A 23,757-nucleotide genomic window follows, 5' to 3' on the forward strand; every position below is an offset into this window, starting at 1 on the left:
GGTAGGACATGGCTTGATATGTGTAGCACGTCCTGGTAGTGAATTACACCCCATTTGGGGTTCTCACTGCTGCAAGGCTACCTGTTCCCCATAGGCTAGAATGGGCAGACTGGCTATTACATCTTCTAGTCCTAGCTGACTATGGGAACATGGTAGAAATTCGAGTTTAGTATGCCTGAACTCAGAGTGATAAAATACATCTTTATTAAAGTTGGTTTTATTAACATTCTGTGTTTGAAAATACCACTTTTAGAAAGTAGGTATTTTCTTGCCTAAGTCTTCCAGTGTGCTCTCCCGGTATGTGTATTGACTGTCTGGGTTTAAAGGGGCAAGGCAGGCTGGGTCAGACCTGCGTTGATTAGAGAGATCTGCAGTAGGAGTAGGGGAGGGTTGACCCTTTGATCTGAGTAGGGCTCTGCCTGCCAAAGTGAATGCTGGCTCCACCCCTCCTGTGTGTCTGATGTCAGACCCCCTCTTTCTGAAAGGAAGAATGCAGCCTGGTAAACAAAGTGCTCCAGGCCTGAGCAGAACTGGTTCTGGCTGGGTTCAGAGATCAGTGACACTTTAGAACAAACACTTTTGGGGTATAAATATCTGTGCCCCAAACCCTACAATTTGTATTGCTCCTGGATATCAAGAGGAACCTCTGTCCGTGTTACAGAAGGAATCTGCAGGAGAGGACTGTCCTTGTGCTTTTTTGCTATTTCTTGGATTGGCCTGCAGTAGTTACCCTTGGACGTGGAAGAGGAGGGAAAAGGACTTTGAGAGAACTTTTATTTTACTTACGCAATCACCCAAGGGCTAGAAGAGAGCTAGCCTCCTGCTGGAGTCACAGGCACATCTGACTCCTCCACCAGCCTCCTGATTCCTCCCAGGGAGAATTTCTATCTGCAGGTGAGGCTCCTATGAGTTCCAGGGCCTCTAGTTCTACTACAGAGAAGAGAGTGCTGAAATCGACGCTAATGCATGTTTGCGAGCCGCTGCAGCTGAAGAGCGTAAGAAAAATCATCACACAGCTGCCGCAGAGTGCTCGCAAACCAAAAATCATCGCATCGCACGCCTGCCGGCCACAAAGTGCTATCTAACATCCAAAGATCATCGCATCACGACATCGCAGTGCAGGCGCCGTGCCTCTTCCATTTTCATCGCATCGCACCCGGATTGTCGCTCCCTCGCGGAGTGCCATTTCCTTTCATCGCAATAAGATCGCACATGCAACAGGGTCAGCGCATCATCCTCCATTGCGGCAAGGATTCAACGCATCGCTGGCCTAGCGTGAAGAAGTCTGCCGCTTTGCTCCACACGCAACTGCAGATCGGCGCATCATCCTCCCTTGCGACAAGGATTCAACGCATTGCTGGTCTCGCTTGAGGAAAATCATTGCTACAGCTCATTTGCTACACTTTGTTTTGCTACGAATTCCCGGTACTTTGTAAGTAGAAGGGTCGCAGAGACCACTGCTTTGAACTGAACTCCCATTTGCACACTTTGAACTATTTTTACACCATCTCGAGAGTATCCCTATTTTACAGTATTGTGGCTTTTTATGGTTATTGGTCTTGTGTTAAGTCTATATATAAAGATACTTATTTGTTTATAACTACTTGTGTGGTTTCCCTTTGTAGTTTTCTTCACTGTGTTACTGTGTATGATCATAAATGCTTTACACACTGCCCCTGAGATATGCCTAGATGCTCGTGCTACGTTACCACAGGGTTGAGCAGGGGTTATCAAAGGGTGTAGTCCCCTTTCTCTGACTTAGGAAGAAGGGTCCCTACTTGGACAGTGGCCAGCCATTGCCAACTAGAGACCCCCATTTCTAACACCACTCTCCCAATATAGGGTGGGATGACGGTCAGTATGACATTGCACTCCCTAACAGACAGGCCATCAGCAGAAGCTCCACGTTTGTAAACCTCCATTACCTCCTTGTTAGTCTTCCTCGCCACATGACTTACATAGTGAGCTTCAGCTCCACACCAGAACCCTCCAAAGCAAAAAGTTAGCCTCCCATGCCTCCCATCCCTTCCCAAGATGGCCAACCCATTACCACCTGACCTCTACAAGAGGCGGGCCGGCCCAAACCTTCAGTCTGTTTTTTTAGTTCTGCACGTCATTACTCTCCGGATGCGTCTTCAGGTAAGTGGTTCCTGCTGTAGCGGGAGCATGGGTCCTTGGTCGGTGGTCCTGCTCTAGCGGACTCTGGGGCTTTTTGGACTTTCCCCCCTTCCTTCCCCCGGTCTCTTTGAGGCCGGTTAGGCTCTGACTTAGCGGGCCAAGGGTCAATAGGGGGGGGTGGGGGGGGGGTTGGTCTGGGGCTCTGCTGTTTCTGAGCCTTTCTGGCCCCTCGCCTCGCGCTGCCTGTAACTGTTTGTTACTGCCGGCATCTGCAAGGGGCCCGTGTTTGTCCTCCTGGTCAAGGATTCTATTCCCGGGTCCCCTTCCTTCCCAGGGCGCTTTTGTGCACTGGGTCATGGTGCCGCCTTTCGTCTCTGTGGTCGGCTCGTGCCCTATGGAGTCTGGGAGACCTACCCGGCAGGCTTTATTTTGTCTGGTCTGCCGGCAAGGATGTCTGTGCTTGTGTCACGGCCGTCTGTGCTTGTGTCACTGCCGGTCGGCTGTCTGGGTATATATTTCGCTGTTGGGCTCACCTTTGCCGTCCGGGTGGGTGCGGTCCTTGGGCGGTCCCCTCTTCCGTGGCTGTGTACGGTCCGGTCGGGGTCCTTCTTCCCGCGTTTTCCGGTCTGGGCGGCTGTGGCGTTCTGCTCCTCCCCCGGGGCTCCGATTGTGGGCGGGTCCGGTTCCCTGGCTTCGCTCTGTGGTGCGGCCGGTCAGGATAGCTCAGTTGGGAGAGCGTTGGTCTGTTGTTCTAACGGTCCCTGGTTTTGCATTCACTTGTATTATTGAATGTAAATAAGATTGTATTTGCATGTTTATTTACTTATTTTTATTGTGGATCTCTCTTGTGTTTCTTTCGGGATTTACGCTGTTGTTCCGTTTTCACGTTTTTCCTACGCTCGTTGCTGTGGCGGTGCCCCGCTCTTCTGGCCGCCGATTCGGTGGCTTGGCCTGTGTGTCATGGGCCCTGCTAGTGCATGGATGGGGGTGGTATGTACGACGTTCTCGGGTCTCATGGGGGCTGTGGCTCTTTGGATGGTGTTTTGCCTTTGGTGGCGCCTGCTCTCATTGGCCCGAGTTCGAGTCCCGCTTATGCTGTACCCGTTTGCTTTTCGGTCGTGGTTTTTTGAAAGGTGTTACACATTTTGCAGTCGCTGTGTGGCTGTTTTCCAGTCCCGGTTCCTGCGCTCGTTTTCTGTGGCAGTGCCTCGCTCTTGGATGGGCCTTTGGCTCTGCGAGTCGTGGTCTAATGCGTCCACTCTGGGAGTTTGTGTTCGGCTTCATAGTCACAGGTTCAAATCCCGTCGAGTCCACTTATCCTTCCGAGGTCGACAATAATGTATACCGTTGGGTAACAATAAGCAATGGTTATTCTGTGCAAAGATACCCTCATGGGTGAACGTGTACTTTACAACTACACGTATTTTATAAATAATTTACAACGTTCCATGTCTCTATGCTCTGTCCTGCCCTCGGATGTCTGGGTCTGTTCCTGCCGTTTGGGGTCTTTGTACTCCTCTTCTCGTCTGTTTTCAGTCGTTGGGCATGGTCGGGGTTGGTGCCTGGGTGGGTCTCCTCCTGGGTTTGCCTGGTGCTGTCGACATGGCGAATCCTGCCAATGCTGTGGGTGTATCTCAAGGTGGGACATTTTCAAACAGTGGTTTTTATTCTCCTCCTCCTGCTCCTTTCCTCCCCTTATGCCCTCTTCCTCATGTGTGGTTCACATGCTAAGCGGGTGCTCCTGGGGCGTGTTCGCTTCGGCTGCCTCCTGGGGGCTCTGGCGTTGCCAATTTGCTAGTGGTTGATATGCGTGTTCGTTGTGCGTTCCGTGTGTCCTCAGTGTTCACTTTAGCGGCATGTATATTGTTCTTGGACCTGTTTGGAGTGGTTTGGCATGGCCCCTACGCTAGTATGGCTCGCTGTTTCATGTTGCGTTACCTGTTTGGCGTCTCCCATGGGGTTGCTCTCTCTGCTTTTTCGCTGGGTTCCTTGGTTTGGCTTGGGGCCATGGTGCTATGGCTCGGTGGTGAGTCTTATGCCTTTGGTGGTGCCCGCCATTGTCTGGCCGGGGTTCGGTTCCTGCCGTTGTTGTGGTAGTTTCCATGTTTGGTACATTTTTGGATTGCTTGTTATTCGGCGCCTGTGGCGTTGGGTTGTGGGGCCTCTGCTTCATGGTTTGCTGTATTGCCTTCCGGGCTTTGGGCCTGTGGTCCTTTTGTCCTGTGGACTCCTGTCCCCGCTGTTCTTGTGTGGAGTCGGTCCCGGTTGGTTCCTTGTTGACTGTCCTCCGGGGTTTTCCGGGGGCTGTGGGCTACGGCTTGTTTGATGTGGGCTTCCTGCTGTTGGGGTCTGTCCGTCCGTCTCTGGGCTGCGTCAGTGTTTTCTTGCTGACTGTTTCTGCTCCTGGAGGGCTCTCCTTGTCTTGTCAGGGTTCGCTGCTTTGCCGCTCCCTCCTTTTCCTGCTCCCTGTCTTGGCGGGCGGCTCTTGCGCCTTTTTTTCCTGTCGGCTTCCTGCTGTCACCGTGCTTCTCCTGGGGGTCGGGTCTTTGTTGCGTTCCTTCTCTTCCGGGCTTACGTTGCCCTTGGGGCTATGGCCCTTTTTGGTGGCTCTGCTTCCTTTGGGTGGTGCCTGCCTGGTCGGACCAGGGTTTTGGCGCCTGCCTCTGGTGGGGCGTGCGTTGCTCCTTTTTATTGCAGGGTCGCTTTTGACGGTTTTGCTGGTCCCTTTCTCTCTGGGTCCTGTTCGTGGGTTTTCCAGTTGGGGTTGTCTGCCTTGGTGGGGCCTTCCTCTGGTCGTGGTTTGGGTCTTGTTGACTGGCGGTGTTTTCGCCCCTGTCTGTCTTTTGCGGGAGATCCACCCCTTCCTGTTGGTCTCGATGCCTCTGGCCCTTCCTTGGTTCCCTTTTTTCCCCCGACTCTTCCCGCTCTGTCTCCTGGGAGGGCTGGGTTCCTCCTACCAGTGTGTTGGTGGTGCCTTCCTCTGGCCATGCTTGGGTTCCCGGTCTGTGCTGGGTCGGTGGTTTCCCTGTCGTTTTTTTCCCGTCTGGCTTCTTTTTGCCGTTCCTTGGCTTCTCTGGGGTTTCCCCCTGCCTTGCTGGGGATTGTTGGTCGCTGTGGTGGTTTTGTCCCCTGCCTTGTGCACCGGGGTGTGTGCGGGGTTCGCCCCTTTTTTGTCTTTTGGCGCATTGGTGCTGTCCTTGCCTGGGTCATTTTTGGCTCTGGCCTTTCTGGCCCTGTGTGCTCTTGTTCTCATCAGCTATCCTTCAGTGGCTTATGGGTCGGGCCTCTTTGGGGCCTGGTTCGGGAGTCTCTTGGGTCTGTCTGGTCCTGTCTGCTTCCTTTGGGTCTCCGGTTTTGGCTCTTCGTCCTTCTCATCCGGGCTCCCGGCTTTACTCTACTGGGGTCCCTTTGCCTGTTGGCTGTTTTTGTTTCTGGCGGTGCTATGGGATTGCCTGGCGGGGCCCTGCGCTTCTGGTGTGGGTGTGTCCTCGTTTTTTTCCCCTAGTTTTGGGGTCCCGGGTCCTGTTGGCTCCCTGGGTTTCTTGTCATGGCTCAGACTCGTCTTTGCCCTGCCCTCTCTTTCTTCGCGCCTTTGGTGTGTTGCTGCCGCGCTCCTATGCCTGTCGGTTCTTCTTTGTCTCGCTGGGCTGGGCCTGGTTGTGGGCTGGCTGTCTGTTTGGCCGCCTGGGTGCTCTCTTCGACGACTCGCTCCCTTCTTGGGTTTCTTCCTGGGCCGGTTTGCTTGGTCCCTGTGCGGGGTGTTTCCGTCCCTGGCCGGTTGGCTGCTTTCTGCCTCTTCTTTTCCCTTCTGGCCGTGGGCGGGCCTGTGGGTTTTTGTTTTTTTTCACCTTTGCCCGGTTGGCTCTCCTCCGGGTCTCTTTGGTGTCGTTTCCGGCTCCTTCCTGGGTTCGTTTTCCCTGATGCCTTCCTGGGTTCTCTCCTTGGAGTTGCGGTCCCTTCCACGGGGTCCTTTGTGTGACGGGGGTTTGTTCCCCTTCTGTTTCTTTTCGGCTCCCTTTTCCATTCTTCCGGCTCTTGCCTGTCTGTTGGATGGCTCTGGTGCCGCTTCCCAGTTTTTCTGGGTCGGCTCTCTCGCGGGTTGTGGTCGCCCTTGCGGTGTTGCTGTTTTGGGCGGACTGGTTGTCTCTTTCCACTTGTGGTTTTTTTGTCCCGTGCCTTTCTCTGCCTTCCTTCGGTTGGGGCGGTTTTCCTGGCGACTCTTGGTGTCTCTGGGGTCCGGTTTGTTTTTCGGTCTTCCCAGTGTCTTCGGTCCCGGATTGGTTGTGCTACTCGTGGTTGCCTCTCTCCTGGGTGGTCCTTCCACTCGCACTGGTCTGTTGGGTTTTTCCCTCTTTCGTGGGCTTCCCCTTCTGGTCTGTTGGTTTCTTGTGTGTTTCCATGAAGCCGCTTGGCTTTGGTATGTGCTCACTATGTAAGTCATGTGGCGAGGAAGACTAACGAGGAGGTAATGCCCCGGTTACTTACCGGTCATCTTCATTACTCCGAGTTTAGTCTTCCTCGCCACATGAGTTCCCATCCCTCCCTCCCTGTCTGGCTATCGGCTTCATGTTTTTTGCTTGGTGGTTTCAGGCTGAAGGGTTGGGCCGGCCCGCCTCTTTTAGAGGCCAGGTGGTAATGGGTCGGCCATCTTGGGATGGGATGGGAGGCATGGGAGGCTAACTTTTTGCTTTGGAGGGTTCTGGTGTGGAGCTGAAGCTCACTATGTAAGTTATGTGGCAAGGAAGACTAAACTCGGAGTAATAAAGATTACCGGTAAGTAACCGGGGCATCTTCCCTTGACCAACTAGAGTGGGGAAATTGCGAGTTCAGAATGGTGGCATTGCAAGCTCACAGCGCTGCTCCTGTTCCATCCAACTCTACATAACGTCCTTTCAGTTTCCAGTTCTAAATGTCTATTTCTAGGTTTCCAATTCCATGTTCGAGGCATAGTATTTGTCTTATCATTCTTAAAAGGCCTTTCTACCTAAGGAATTTCGGCTTATCTCAGTTTTTATACAGCGACTTAGTTTTTGGTAATAATAAAAATTCTGAGTAGAATGCACCTAAATCTAACCAAACAATAGCTGTCTCTGCATACATCTAATACTAACTGCTACACTTATTGCTGACTTTTTGTGTCTTTTGCCACATTCACTATGAACACCGTTCTGCAATACTCATAGGATTATGCGTTCCCGCAAAGATGTCATTTAGGGGTCACCTGGGGTCGACGCTGCCGCCCCTGGCTTGCCCCTTGCTACCCTTAGCACTGCCTTTGCAACCTCTGGCCTCAGACGTGGGAAAATCACAGCCTGGAACACCGGAGGCGCTCAACCAAATGGACGTCGTTTGGCGCTCCATTTTCCTAGTTTTCAGTTACATTTTTATTGCACAAATTAAAAAGAATATTATTTGCAATTAGCGTAAAAAATGGAGTATAATTAGCTGGAATATGACGCTACCTGACAGTTACGGTAAGTAAAAAAATGTATGTTGTATGCATGCTTGTAGGTGAGTGTGTTTAACTGAGAGTGTGTGAACGTGTCTGTGTGTTTAAGCATGTGTGTGTTTGTGAGTCAAAGTAAAGGTCAAGTGGTGTGTGATGTCACTTCCGGTACTCCTAGCATTTTGGTGAATTGACGCCCATACCTTCCCACCTCCACTTCAAAATTAATTACAAGGGTGAAATATCAGCTAAAGTTGCAGATATTCCACAGTCGTAAAAGGAGAGTGTATATTGATTTTATTAAAGTAGAATCTGTCATTAGCGACTGGAAGCGGCACTTTTTATTCACTAAATGTTAATTTAGGTGTACACATACAAATAGTGATTGTCCCGAGGCAGCTTCAAGCTTCTTGTGCATTTGCTAGCATCCTCTGCTTTCTTCCTGGATGCTGCTGGCTTGTGATTGTGTTATCTTTTTGTACATGCTATCCCATTTACTTACGCATTTTCCAAAAGAGAGGTCTAAATATTCATGTAAGCAAAGCAAGGCTATTTCAGAGAAGTGCAGATAATTTGCATCTAAACATATTCTATAATCGTAGAATTCTTTAAAATCAAATTCAAAATATCAGATCAGGAATACTGTGTCCTTAATAGCTTCATGTTCAGAATTGCTTACCGTTTGAAAACGAATTTCCATTTTCAGCAGATACAGAATTGAGAAGAGAAACAGGCGTCTGCGTCCTCGGGTGATTAGCATTTTTATCCTGGTTTTCCAATCTGGTTTCTGACACGTTACGTTCTTGCCCACAAGTCAGGTTCATGTTATTTTCATTAGCTGCAATTGGGAAGAAAAAAACAGTGTCATCTTTTTTTTTCTTTTTCTTTCTAGTGCATCATGTCATTTTACCTACAGCAGACACTCAGGTGTCAAGTAAATATTAATTGTGCAAAATGCTCTACCGCACAGCAGGCAGCGATTGCGCATGTTTGTCTAACGCTAGCTAATCATCAATCTTGCTAATGTGTCTACTTTTGCTGACCCAGGGAATCTGGCTGTAGCAATCCAAGAATTACAATGGGCCGGGGCTCTTTGCTTTGTGTAAATGGCCCCCAAAGTATGCAATTTACTCTAAACTCTGGTCCTATATCTTCATGAAGCTGTTACCAATTATGGGTGCATTAGGAGACCTTTAAGTTGTCCAGTGTGCTTTTTCCACTTAATGACACAACTCAAACTGGGAGATGATCGACTCAAGGGCTTCTGTTGACAGAGCAAAGCTCGTGACAGCCAGGTACGTCAGAACCTACGCTGTTCAAACGCGGGCATTGGGCAAAGCAGACATACTGTGTGCTACCACTCCAACATCGTTGCATTTAATGTGATTTCTTCATGTATGGAAAGCATAGCAGGAATGCAGACGGGTACTCGACTGACTAGATCTTCTCAAATTGACCCGTTGAAGGTATACACTAAATAGTTGTGGTTTTCCCTCAGAGCTAGCAGACTGATTACACATTACATCTGCAGAAGGACCAGAAATCGACCTTGACGAGGTAAAAACGCAAATCGGTATAAACAGAAATGGCAAGTCAGCACATTTGACAAATAGATGCGATAATATTACGTTTTCATGTAACTAGCTTCGGTTAAAAAAATGTGGATGACGAAAGAGTGAGGAGAGAAATGAAAATCTGCCGGTAATTCTTACATATTTTTACTCTACGCTGGCATGTTTAATTCATAAGCTGGCTCATGAATATGTATGAATTTCATCGACAGGGGAAGCGGTTTCTCTTCATTAATTCGGATGAAAAGTATGTGTTAATGTCCTGTTTGTTAATTTATTGCATTCAATGCTTGCTTTCAAAGCCTTTCAAAAATATAGGTATAGTGTGTTGCTTCTCTTATCACACATTCGAAACAATAAAATAAAGATTTAAAGCTTTTACTTTATCATTTTAAGTAGATCCTGAACATCGTCATCATTTACAGACCTTAAAATAGATTAACCAACAGTGGAGTACAAAAACAGTCAGGGAAGGTCGACTACACAGATATGGTTTCATATACTGCATACATCATTAAAGAAAGAGTAAGGCTAAATGAAACTGTACTATGCATGCACAGAACCCCCAAAACGCATCATCTGCATACAAAAGAGTCCATGACACAAAATAAAACCTGTAAGCACAGCAAGCCAAAGTGGGACAAATCCAAGCAACAAATGGTAACAGTGCCACAACAAGCGTAACTTCACATCAGTCAGCAGCGCCTCATCAAAACCACTGACACCTCCTACACTGAGCTCATGGTTCATGCATTGGTGAGTATTTTATACAGGCCTCCTGACACTACAACAGTCACATGACCTTGATAGGGGGTGTCACTGAGCAGGTGGAAAAATGAAAAAATAAAATGATAACTGTTGTAACTTAAGTTTACATGCTGCTCAGCTAGAATGTGTGTGGTGTGGAATGTTGGATGGATGGAATGTTGGATGTCTGTGAGGGTCAGTTGGGTAAGGGCTGAGCAGCAGGGCAGCTGCTCCTGGTGGGGTTTTTCTCTTAACTTCTTGAAACAACTTAAATAAAGGAATCTCCTTAATCTACGCCAGAGGCCCGGACTTCCGTTTGTTTGAAAAGTGCTCACATAGAAAGTGTGTGCATCCCTGGGTAGGGCACACCGTTGGTTCTTAATATAAGACTCCTTATAGTTTTGTACAAGTAGTAATGATTTATTCTTATTTTTTCGAATTCATGCTGATATTTTCGTCATATCATGTAGATTGTTTAAATTCATTTATACATTGTAAGGTTTCATCAACATCCTTATTATGCTCCGATGCATTTCGGGCTTGACAGCCCTTTATCTAGGAGATCTAAATAACAAACAAGATATAGCCAATCAATAAATGATATATGTATAAACACATCACATATAAGTAGACCAAATAATATACAGTCTAATCGCTTCACATTTAAGTAAACCAAATGATGTACAGCCTAATAATGGTAAATGCATGCTTATTTACCAAGTAGTTTCATGCTATGCGGTACATGGGTACAAAAACATAAGTGAAGAAGTGCAAAACGAGTGCAGGTGCGTTGATTGATTCAGGGAGGTTCGCTTACCAGAATGTTAAAGTTGATGACGGTCTAAGCTAAAAAATAAAAAATAAAAATCGGGAATGGTAAGCTTCTCGTGAATCACACGAGGAAAGATAAACTCTGGAGGCGGTAAATTAACCGACTTACTTGATTAGTTTTCCGACGTTTCTTAGAATGGTTTCCTTTCAGGCGATTCGAAAAGTGACCGGGCAGTTCGCGGGTGTAAATGCCGTGTAGCAGTAAAAGGTGAATGGGCGCCATTGGTTTTGTGAACATCACGTGATCAATAAAGTGCAACAACGGACTAATATCCGTGAGGGGCGGCCATCTTGGAAGTGAACGAGTGTGTTCATGATTTGATGTGAAAATAAAGCTTCATGCAGCAACATAAAAAACGTGGTTAACACAAAGTTAACTTTGACTTGTAAAAAGAACATAGGTTTAGCTGTGACATGTAGTAAAACAGGCAGTGTTAAAGGATCAAATATGCATCAAAAATCCACAACTAAAGTGGTTAAATAAAGCAACTAAATTCAGTCCTGTCATTTAATCCAAAAGGTTTCATCGATTGAAGACGGTAAATCTATGTAATTTCATTTTGTAACAGGAGTTTGTTATTGTCCTTTCCCTCGTGTTTTTCTATAATTTCTAGAACCATGTATTTCAATTGGGCAATATTGTGTTTTTGTTCTAGGAAGTGTACTGCAACGCTTGATTTTTAATTTTTAGGTCTGATATTTGATTTGTGTTCATGTAATCGTACTTTGATTTTCCGTTCAGTTTTTCTGATATATATTTTGCCGCATGTGCATTTTAATAGGTAGACAAAATTGGATGAATCACATGTGGCGTTGACGTTGAGTTTTATATTATTCCCCTTCATAGGGTGGGTGATGGTGTTACCTTTAATCACATTGTTGCAACTGTTACAGTTCATACAAGGGCGAATGCCCTTTGATTCTTTTCATTCTGGTGATTCCTTGGATAATATCTCCTTTATGTTGTTATTGCGTGTGTATGCAAAGATGGGTGGAGATGAGAACAAGTTTTGAAAATCGGGTTCAGATTGAAGTATGGGCTGAGAGTTGAGAATTTAGATACCAGCACCATTCGGGCGTCCTCAGGTTTTTTGGTTCTTTCCAATGCCTGCTTTCGAGAGATCATAGACACTCTATTTTCAGCTTCCTGAACGATTCTCTCCGGATATCCTCTTTCAAGGAATCTGTTATCCATTTCTCTGATGTGTTTTTGACACATGTTGGTGTTTGAGGTAATCCGTTTAGCACGTAGCATTTGTGAGTATGGTAAGTGTCGTTTTAGTGAGCCCTGGTGAAAACTAGAGAAGTGTAAAGTGTTATCCCGATCTGTTTCTTTTCGCAATAGGTCAGTTTCAAATCCAGTAGTTGTTCTTGTGATCAATACGTCTAAAAAGGTGATTGATACCTCACTCATTTGCCACGTAAGTTGGATTCTTTCATCCTTGGTGTTTAGCATAGATAGAGCTTGTTGTAAGTGTTCCTTTGTGTTCTTCCAAATGAAAAGTAAGTCGTCAATGTATCTGACAAATAATTTCAAATTATCAACAATAACTAATTGTTATTATCATTTTTTCCCCTTGCTCAGCTGGGTAGGGGCGGGCGGTCTGCTCTCCTCACAGAGGAGGGAAGGGTAGAAGTGGGTTGCCCACTCCAGTGTGCAGGACGCTTTGGCCGGACACCTCGGGTCTCGCAAGGGTGGTCAAGTATGATTCTTGCGGCGGTGTTTAGAATGGTGTGGAATCTATGTAGGAGTTGTATGGAAGTTCTGGCATTTAGTGTAATGATATAGTCCAGCCTGCTGGTAATGAGTGCTTGTGTGATGGTCCTTCTGGGGCAAACATTTGAAGATCGTTTCCAGCATGCAGGGGATGTAGAAGAAGGAGATGCACACTGGTTTGACTTGAGCCGACATGTTGAGCTTGTTGTCTAGGGTGAGCCTAGATTTCCTGTATGGTTTGTGGGTGTTGATCCTAGCTCTGACAGACACCTGGTGAAGTTCCACGGCAAGGTCCTGTTGCCGAAGACCAGTACTTCTGTATGGTTGGAGTTGAGCTTCAGGCAGTTGGTTAATATCCCGTCAGTTACCATGGTCAAGAAGATGGCAAAGTTGATTCTGGTGGGGGTTGTCTTGACTGACAGGGAGAGGATGAGTTGGGCATCATCGGAGTAGGAAATGTTGGTGATGTCTAGTGACTAAGGTGTTGGCGAGCAGTGTCATGTACATGTTGAAAAGAATGGGGCTGAGACATGATCCCTGTTGGACTCCGCATAACAGTATCTTGCTCTTTGGTGTGAAGGGTGGCAGCCTGACCCATTGGATTCTTCCTGTGATGAAGAAACAGAACTATTTGAGACTGGATCGTTGTACGCCAATTTTGTGAAGTCTTCTGATGAGGCTGTTGTGGGAGACTTTGTCAAAGGCCATAGAGAGGTCGATCAGGATAAAGGCCACTCTTTCGTTTAGGTCCAGAATTGTTTGAATGTCGTCAGAGGCTCTGATGAAAGCTGTGTCAGTGCTATGGTTCTTTCCAAATCCTGATTGAGCGGAGTCTAGAAAATGGTGAAGTTCAAAGTGGCTTGTTGATGGCCTTCTCAATCACTTTGGCTGAGTAGGGGAGCAGGGAGATGGGTTTGAAGTTGCTCAGTTGATACAGGTTGGCTGTGGGCTTCTTGAGGAGGGCACTGATTTCTGCAAGTTTCCATTCATCCTGGAAAGTGGTGGATGTGATGGAGGTGCAGATGTTGTTGGTCAGGGTGGTACTGATTTGTGATGTAGATGTGGTGGGGCATGGGTCAGTTGGGGTCACTGTTTGGATTGTCCCCATCATTACCTCTCTGTTGTTTCTGATGGTGGGTGCGAGGATGCATTTTGACCTAAGAAAATAGTGCTAAATGCAACAGGACACAAACCGCAATAGCCAACAGCCACACGCTCTCTCTGGGGCAAGGATTTACAAACGTGTCACACAACGCAGCACAGCACTCAAAGTTGCTGTGCAGCATTTTGTAATAGGGACAAAACAAGAAAAAGCTATATCTAAAGAAATAAGGCACTTTCCTGGTCTCTCCCTGGCACAAAATCAGGCTGCCAAGCACCACACAAACACTTTTGCACTATAGTGCAAAGGTATTTGTGTGAGTCTGAAGTAGAATTTGGACTGAAAGTGTACCCTTCCAGTACAAAATACTATGCTTAGACTGACTTTAAAACTCTTTCCACTTTAGGTGTGTGCTGTACTGTGCAGCACATAAGCAGAGTGGTAAACGTTAGAAGAAATAAATGTATTTCTCTTTTTTAATACATGCCTTTAAGTGGCATTCATTTTTGGCAGAAAACCCTGTCTACTATTGTTAGTAGAAAGGCTTTTGTGTACAAAACCATGAGTGGCTGTACAGGAATTCCCATGTACCACCCATGGAAGGCCCCCTTGGCGCAGAGTAATGCAAAGCAGCACTTCATCTTGGTTTGCATGACTTTTTCTTACAAACCAACGCAAATCCCAATTTGAATTTGTTTGTAAATCCTGAAAATGATTTTGCTTCAGATCTGCTTTACAAAAGTAATGCAAACCCAATGCAAAACCTTCATAAATCTGGCCTAAAGTTTGTAGCTATTGTGCTCCTACAGAAGACTTTATTCGCCCCAAATTACTCTTAATTATTCAAGCTGCCTAATTGAGTAATTTCTATAATTTTGGATCAGAACAGAAATCCGTAATTACTGAAATTACTCTGATTACCCCAGCATAATTAAAATTTCTACTGGGCATACTCACACACATATGTAAGTCATAGCTCACAAATTGTTGTTCTCCAATAATAATGTTTATTTGCAGAAGCTGTGCTATGTCACAATTAAATAAATTAACAAATACCATTTTAACTCATAAGTATTTTAAATGTAATGCCTAGTTGTAGAATTACATTATCTAACTAAACCTACTTTTGTGACTCATGTATCACACTTTCATGCCTATGTGTCATGCCCAAAGGTATGACTGTCTATACAATATGCTAAAAAATAGCATAAAATCTAAGCTATAGGGACATATTGCACATCAGTGACTCAGGAAGTATATCTCACTGAAATAAATGTAGGTTTGGAAACTATGCGATCTTTTCAGTTGGCTTGAGCGCAATTTAAATGGTATCCATATAGTGTGCGTAATTTGGAGAATTTCGCATTACACTTTTCCCACAAAACTTCCCTAATTAATCCATTACGCCATCTTGCGTAATTACATACTGTTTGCAGCAAGATTTTACAGCGAGCACTTATGAGCAACATGAATGGCAAGAATGTTCTGTAGCTAGGTGGGCAAAGTTTCTAGCCATATATCGAATTCCTCTGGTGTCGCTGGAGACCTGAGTCAATTATCCCTGTTTATGAATGTAGTAGTGTATAAGATAGAATGAAGGCAGAAGTTGTTTGGAAGCTCTCAGCAGGGCTTTTTTTGATTGGTACCCAGCGAGGTGACAGCATGGATGGCAAGGGATGGGGTATGAAAGGTTAGAAAGTAGTCAGTGTGAGTTGCAGAGTGCTAGAACTCATAACTTTGCCTAGAGAGTGGGAGCTGGGAGCAAAGGACAGGGACTTGGAGCCCTGAAGGGTCCTTCTCTGCAAATAGGACACATTTCCACTGCTGGGCCGTAGATGTAGTCTTTTTTTTCAATTAATTTTGTGAAGATGCGAGAGGCTCTATTTTATAACTTTACAACTTCACACATCCCTAGAAGAATACATCACAAAGGAACGAGCAAGAGAAAACCAAAACATTATGGGAAAATCAAAAATTGGGAACTTAGGCAAACTTTCCATCGCCAAAAATGTGTTCACAATATTTCAATTGGGGAGACAGGCTGTATACAGGCTACTTTTAATGTTGTCTTGCTTCCTTTTTTCTTTACTATGTTTAATTGACGTTTTTGAAAAAATTATAAGAACATAAATAATACAACTTAGAAACAGTACACTTGAGTGTGTGCATGGTATATTGGTACTTAAATGTTTAATGGCATTTTAGAGCACAAGAAAACATTTTACGAAATAAAAGAAAAGAACAATTCCAAGCATGTCTGGTCTTTGTTGCTACAGTCCGACTGTCCTCATTGAAATCACTCTTGACACTGAACAAGCAGGAAGCGTTGCTGATCACACCATACCTCTCAGAATATGGGAAGAACAGGTCAAAAGAACAGGCTGGAGAACTTGGGCGGGTTCAAGATAAGAAAGTGAAAAACTTTCAATGCACTGAAACATATTGTGAAAGAACAGACAGGCCAAAGATAAACTTATAAAAACTATTTTCCACTCACGTGTCTTTTCATTTTCATTTGTCAGGAGGGTTGTCATCATAACCAAATTAATGTGTTCTAAAATTGTATTTTCCGATGCCCTGGTAACCTGCCGTGGCAGGCACGTGGTGTGGCCTTTAATCATCAACTCATAACATTCCTCCTCACCTGCTATACACAGCTTTCTTAGAAGCGGCTGGAGTCAGAAACTCGTAACAAAATCACGAGACCAAGCAAGGCGAAGGCTTTCGAACCTTGGAAAAAATACCCGCTGAAAACCCAATCACAAAAAGATAAAAACAGCACAACTCGGGTCAGGTCAGGTGATTGCCCCTTGTCAGTCACCTTTGTAAGTCTTCATTCGATAACGAATGTAAGAGGTGGAACATTTTTCTTATGCATTAACAGTGAAATATCTTGCACTCTAATGTTCTAATTCACTAGCCGTTTGAAACTAGTAAAGTGGAAGTTTCTTTATACTAATAAAGGCAAGAAGTACACTGCGTCCCTTCTAGGCTCAATGAAATTATCTACTTTAATTATGTCTTGTTTCTTAATCTTAGGAAGTAACTGAACAACTGAGGGATTCTGTTGTTCCACGTACTTAAATACACACATAAAAATGCAACAAGGATGGCAAAGCCAATAGGTCTCGCCAATGCAAGAACTAATGGCTTTGCCAAGCCATGGTGTCTGCCAGCGTGCCTGCTGTTCAGCATGGCTAAAAGTCAGTGACATAGAGGAGAGTAACGTGGAGTATCTTAGAGTGGAATGGGAAGAGGGGAGTACAGTGCTGTACATTGCAGTGACAGAGAGTCTAGTGTATTGGAGTGATATAGTGTGGAGTTGCGTAGAGTGGCATACACTGGAGTGGCATAGAGCAGAGTGGACTGGTGTAGAGTGCATTGCCTTAGAGTGTTGCAGAGTATAGTGGCATTGCGTGCAGTGGCATTTAGTTCAGTGGCATACAATGCAGCATCATAGAATGCAGTAGCGTAGATTAGAGGGATGCATAGTAGAGATCAGTGGTGCAGAGTAGAATGGGGCAGAGTAGAGTGGTGCAGAGTGGAGTGGTGTGGAGTTGAGTGATGCAGAGGGCAGTGCCGCAGAGAACAGTTAAGTGGCATAGAGTTTAGATTTGAGTTGAGTGGCAAAGAGCGTAGTGGCGTAGTTTAGAGTGGTGCATAGTAGAGTTCAGTGGTGCAGACTAGAGTGGCACTTCGTAGAGCAGTGCAGAGTAGAATGGCATTAAGTTCAATGGCAGAGACTGCAGTGTTACATATTAAAGTGTCAGAGTGCAGTGGTGTAGTAGAGTGGCATAGAGAGAGCAGTGGTATAGAGATCAGTGATGCACAGTAGAGTGCATTGGCTTAAAGAGCAGTGGTTTAGAGTAGCGTGCAGTAGCATAGACCGGAGAGGAATGGTGCAGAATGGAGTAGAGTGGAATAGAGTGCATTGGCATAGAGTATGTTGTTTCAGATTGGAATGAAGTGGGTAAGAGTGGAGTGGTGTAGGGTAGATTGCAGTTGTGTAGAGTAGCATAGAGTGTAATGGTGTAAAGTGGTTTAAAGTACAGTGGTGCAGACTAGATAAGAATAGCCTGCAGAGGATTGATGTAGAGTGCAGGGGCATCGAGTTGAGTGTTACAGAGTAAATTACACTTTTTTACTGATCCTGGAGGACTGCTGTGAGTGCGTATTCATGTAGGCAAGTGAGCGGATTTCTTGGGCAAGACTTTTTCAAAGCATTAAAAAAAAAATCTAGTTGACTGCTGTGTGTGGCAAGCAAATGCATTCTCTGACAGCCATTTTTGAATCCATTTTTGCTGTATTCCAAGATAAGATGACCACAGTGTAAAAACATGGGTAGCATTCTTGGATTTCTTTTTTTTTTCAATTGCGTCAAAAATCATTCCAAGATGGTCACCAGTACTTGTGTATGCCATCTCGCTTACAGTGACCATCGTGGAATGATTTTTAACACTTTTTTCTTAACCCACCATTCAAAGATAGAAACTGCTTTAGAATGGCAAATTTTAAAAATCAAGAATATGCTGGAGTCTGTAAAAATAGACAAGCAAATAGAGAGGCAGCAAATAGAAGCAATTGTACAATGTTTCAATACATCAAAACAAGACACATGTCCTTCAGTAATATGAAAAAAGTCCTTTTTTAATGTCCTCTTGGTACAAGATGTTAACACAATCAGCCAATATTCTTTATACAGGATGATCAAAGAGACAGCCAACGCGTTTCGCCCGTTGCGGGCTTCCTCAGGGCAAAACTTGAAGTAAGCTGTAATAGCACTGGTTTCCAAATACAGAGATAGACAAATGTATAAGCTTATTAACAAAGGTATCCAGTGCATCTGACAACGAAATGAAAATGGAGGACGTAAGATGGACACAAAGTAAAACCAAGGATGTTCCTTTGCCAATGTGATTCTGTTCAAATCTTGCTTGTCTTTCGCACGAAATTTGACCTGTTAGACTGACAAGTCGAGAGACCCAGTACAACATGGGTGCGTGCTGAGAAATACGTGATTATATTTGAGTGTTGCATATCAAAGCACACACCCATATTGCCTAACTGATCATTAGCAGTGGAAAGACAAGCAAGATTTGAACAGAATCACGTTGGCAAAGGAACATCCTTGGTTTTACTTTGTGTCCATCTTATGTGTATATGCAGTATCTCTCTGTGTCAGCAACTGTACACTGCAAAATGAAGGGAAACTAAACAGCTGGAAAGAGTGTATAGCTATACAGTTACAGACACAGACACAGTTAACAGCTGAAAAGAAATGTGTGTGTTAGAAGAAAGTGGCTATTTATCCTGCCGCAGGCCAAATCATCAATATTTTCTGCTATTTGCCCAGCAGCAGGCACAATAGTACATACACTTTGCGTATTTAGCTGGCAGCTGGCAAAAAAATTGAAACTTCATTGTTTACCAAGCCACAAGACAAGTGATAGAGATCATGTTGTCTATATTTAGACGGACAAGAAATGAAAATGGACCCCAGGCAACGCTCGGATGGTGGCAATTTTGTAATCAGAATGAGGCACGTGGGAAGCATTTGAAAATAAGAATGTACACTTGCACAAATGTATAGACAAAGGTAAGTGCATTAATTAAGATAAGTTGCTTACAGATGGAAAAACAGTAAAGCGAATTTTGCATACAAACATTTATGTTAATACAATTTTAAAGAAGAAACATAGGAATAAAATCTCTCTGTCAGGAGCTATAGGAGTTGGCCCACATATATTTTGTGCTGGAGTCTATTAGTTCTTGGCTGTCTGCAAAGAATAATGAGTATGATTGTATAGTATGTTACACAAATGTTTTCTTCACATATGAGAATACACTGATTTTGTATAATTTTCATGATCTTCCTTTTTATGATTTTTGATGGCTAGATTCATTTTCAGATGCCTATGAAATGACTTGTGCTAATTTTGGGTTTCTTTTTAAGGGGATGCAGCTTGCTGAGAATTTCAGACCTTGCAAAACAGCAGCAGCTGACAAGCAGCAGCAACTAGGGAATGCAGAGAGGTAGATGGTATATGTGTCACAGAGGTAGGGACACTAACAGTAAACAATTGATGCTTGGGGACTGAGTACTTTGGGGCACTTGCGGAAGGTAAATTCACTGAGACACGCAATGGAGCTTCTGTGGAACAGGGTAACTGAAAGCAGGAGAAAGATAAGTAATGCAGCTGGGTAACACACAGGAGTCTATTTTTACTTAGGTACCAACTAAATAAAGCCCTTTTTATACAGTTCACCCAGAAGAGTGGGTTTCAGTCACAGATGCATAACTAATTGCATGTCATGAGAGGCCACTTTAGCCATATTGATATTTTAGTGACCTTCCCAAAATATCTTGGGAATGGTAGTTTTGTTTTTACCAGCTAAACAATGTTTTAAGTAGGCAAGGCCCTGTGTCTACTAGGCCTTCACTTTAGTCCTTCACGGTGTTCTCTCAGCAAAGACGTCTGAAAGTTAAAAAACAACCTGAGTGACAGGCTTGGAAGCTGCACCTGACTAAAGTTATTGTGGAAGTGACCAGGGAAAGTAAGGAGTAGGATTGATTGGAAGAGGGTGATGTCCAGTAAGAGAAAACACACCAGGAGTTGGATCACCATGAAGGCCAGAGACATGGTGACCAGGACATAAAGAACCAGGACCAGGGAAACCTGATCCACAGGAACCAGGATTACCAAGTGCATAGGTGACCAGGAACAAACAGCTGAGAAGGAACAGTCTAAGGAAAAACAGGATTGGTGTACTGGGACCAGAGTGAAAACGATCAGGAGAGCCACAAGAATGTGGAATAGGGATCATGGCCCAATTGACCAGAGCACGTGGGAACAGACGGACTGGAGCTACAAAGAATAGAAGGCCCTGGTCCAGCATGATGAGGAGGAGGAGGAGGCCCGGAGTGCACTGACCAGCAACAGAATGACAAGGACGACCAGGGTCAGGAGTAGCAGACCCATATGGACAAACCAAGTGAGACTAGTAACAAGAGAAAAATTGAACAAATTACCAGAGACAGGAGGACCAGGACCACCAACATCAGATCGAGGAGGACCTAGGGACCAGAAGCCAATGGACAAGGAACAGGAGGATCATGACCTGAAAGGACCAGGGCTAGCAGGACCAGGAGACCTGTTCCTTCCAGGCCGTGAAAAACAAAACAAAGAGGAATACAGACAACCAGGAAGTCGAGGCCCAGTGGGACCAGGATCAGAAGGTCCATAAGAGTTAGTCCAGGAGGGGACTGACCGATAGGACCAGAAGACCAGGATAAGCAGAACAGGGACTAAAAAGACCAGGAGGACTAGGACCACTTTGCAGACCAGTGCATGGAAAAAGTGACTTGAATAAAGGTATCATGACCAGGAGGACGGGAAACTGAGGCTAAGCGGAACATGAAGAACATGATTTAGGTGACCAGGGCTCAGATTGCCAAGTGGAGCAGAGTAATCATCTCAGGTAGTAGGACCATATGTAGGAGGATCATGGGGACTGAACAGTGGGGCCAAAAGATCAGGACCAAAATGACCAGGCTACGGAGGACATGAACAAGGAGAACATGGACTTAGATGGCCAGGACCAGCAGGTGTAGTTCCAGTAGGGCCTTGAGGATAAGGTGAATACAGGGGGACAAGGACAAACCAAACCAGGAGGAAAAAGTCTGAAAGGCCAGGACATGAGAAGCTAAATGGAAGAGGGGGACCTACGGGACCAGGACCTCTTGGTACCAGGTCTAGGAAGCTTAGGGTGAGGACAGCCAGGACACGCTGTCCGGGGCTAAGAGGACCAGAAAGAAACAGGGACAGAATAGGAAAGACTGTATGGCCAAAAATAGCATTTATGGTGACCTCCACAGTAGGACAAGAAGAACAGGGAAACCAGGGCCAACGAGACCAAGAATGGAATAGCTGGTGGGCCAGGTCAAGATGAACTAATCACAGGAGGACCCAAATTATAAGTATACTCAGAGGACCAGATCCATGAGGGCCAGTGCCAGAGCAATTAGGATTAGAAGGATCAGGACCAAGAGACCAAGCCTAGGAGTGCCTGGTAAACCATGACCTTAGAAACAGTGCCCAGAGTACCAAGTGGAGAAAAAATACCAGGACCTGGTAGTAACAGGACCAGGGCGAGGAAAATCAGAAGGACCAGAACTACAGAAGACAGGAGGACGGAGGTGACTGGATATGGATTATCAAAGGGATCATGTAAATGTAAATGTAAATGTGTGTATACTTGTAAAGCGCACTATCACCTAGAAGGTATCTTGGCGCTGTATACCGCTGTGGAACCCTTCCTGGCTTTCCCTGTGAGATGTCCCTTACTGGGCACCTCCAAGGTGAGGCCAGGCATCCTAGCGCTTTCGGGGCCGTTGTGGAGATTAAGCAAGCTATTGCCCAGAGTTGCAGAGTGGGACCCATGATTAGAGTAGGCACCTAGGTGAGAATTATCGAGTCCGTGGACATTGAGCCCAAGACCCTGCCGCGTCGGAATTTGAACCCTGGTCCCGGGCCAGACCTCTGCCTCAGGGTCTGCCGCTCTAATCGGTGAGCCACACTTCTCCATCATGAGCAAAAGGACCAGGCTCAGAATGACCCAAACAGAGAGAAACAGGACCAATAGGGCCCAGATCAGCAATGCAGTGTCAGAAGGATCCTGAGGAATAGACACAGGGCCAGGAAGTCCATGACAATTAAAACTATGAGGATTAGGGCTAAGGTTGTGAGGCCTAGGAGGACCAGGACACAAGAGGCCAGGTAGACTGAGGAGCCCAGCAGGACCAGAAATTTGTGTACCATAGTTCAGATGAAAAAGATGAGGAGGATCATAAGAACCAAGTCATGGGTTTGAGGGTCAAGAGGACCAGAAAGGAACAGGAAGAGTAAGGATAAGGGAGGCCAGGATGGTCAAAGACCCAGCATAGAAGGACTAGAAGCAAGAGGACAAAGTCTAGTGGGCATAAAACAAGGAGAACAAAGACTGTGAGGACTATAAATAGGAAGACCAGTGCTAGGCAAACCAGACAACAGTGAGGAAGGCTAGAAGTGCAGCAATTGAAGAGTAAGGAGGGAATGCCGAGGCAACACCAGTCAACAGGACAAGAGATGAGAAGACCAGGACAAAGAGGACCAGTAGAACCGCAACTAATGGGGCCAGGGAGATCAAGTCACAAAGGATCCAGATGATTAATACTTGGCACAACAGGACAAGAAATACCAAGATGAGGTGGAAAAGGAGGAACAGGACTTGGCAGAATGACAGAAGCCAGGATGACTAAGCCAGGTATGAAGAAAAGGATGACCTGAACAAGGAGGATATGGACAAAGTGGATGCGTTAATGCAGAACCAGGATGATAAAGAGCAGCATGACCAGGGGCAAGCTTATCACGAAAGAAATGGTGAAGAACAGGTAGAACTAGTTGGATCAGGGGCAGGTGGAGAAGGGCCATTAGGATCATGAACCAGATGAATGACGGTTAGGTGGACAAGAAGGATCAGGATAAGCGGGACCTGGAACAGAACTAAGATGACAGGGACCAGAAGCAAAGGAACCAGATTCTGAAGTACTAGCTGGAACAGGAGGACCATAAACACCATGCTGCAAGGATCAGGGGACCAGGACAACCATAGTTTTAAGGCCGAATGGGACCAGGCCAAGTCCAAGAGGACCTAATAATGAGGAAAAGGACCAGTCGGTGCTATACCAGGTGGACCAAGAGGATAGGGACCATGACAAAGAGGATCAGACTGACCCAAACCAGGAGGGCTATGAGTGCCAGACCTAGGAGAACCAGGACAACAGAGTTAGGTAAAGAATGACCCAACAGAGCAGCAGGATCAGGAGAGTATGGAGAGGGCAAAAGGAAAGAACCAGGTGCAGGGCATGAAGAACAAGGTCAGAAAGGACTACAATAAGCAGCATATCCGAAAAACCTGTAACATGGTGACAAGAGCTAGTCAGACCACTGTTAGGATTAGGACCAAAACAACCTAGAAAAGGAGAACTTGGAACAGGACCACGAGGAGGACCAACAACAGAATGCAAAGAAGGAAGTAGACTGTAAGCCAGAGGACACCTACATGATTTCAGGCCACATGAATCTTATCCCTTTTGCAAATGATTCTTACTTCTTATGATGTCAACCCCTAGAAACCCCAAACATTGTTATTCAATTTACAGAAATGGTAAGTATTTGCTGAAAAA

The 23,757-nt window shown here is 45.5% G+C and overlaps 1 protein-coding gene across 1 annotated transcript in view; it reads right to left on the bottom strand.

Annotated features, from left to right (window-relative positions):
• The window catches only part of MYO16 (myosin XVI), a 2,821,299-nt gene that overhangs the window by 172,868 nt on the left and 2,624,674 nt on the right, over positions 1–23,757 (bottom strand). The window contains exon 33 of the mRNA XM_086934162.1: positions 8,244–8,402. Coding sequence (XP_086790288.1) covers positions 8,244–8,402 — 159 coding nt within the window. The remainder of the gene's footprint in view (positions 1–8,243; positions 8,403–23,757) is intronic.

Source organism: Lissotriton vulgaris, chromosome 8, assembly GCF_964263255.1.
Source record: "Lissotriton vulgaris chromosome 8, aLisVul1.2, whole genome shotgun sequence".
NCBI lineage: Eukaryota > Metazoa > Chordata > Amphibia > Caudata > Salamandridae > Lissotriton > Lissotriton vulgaris.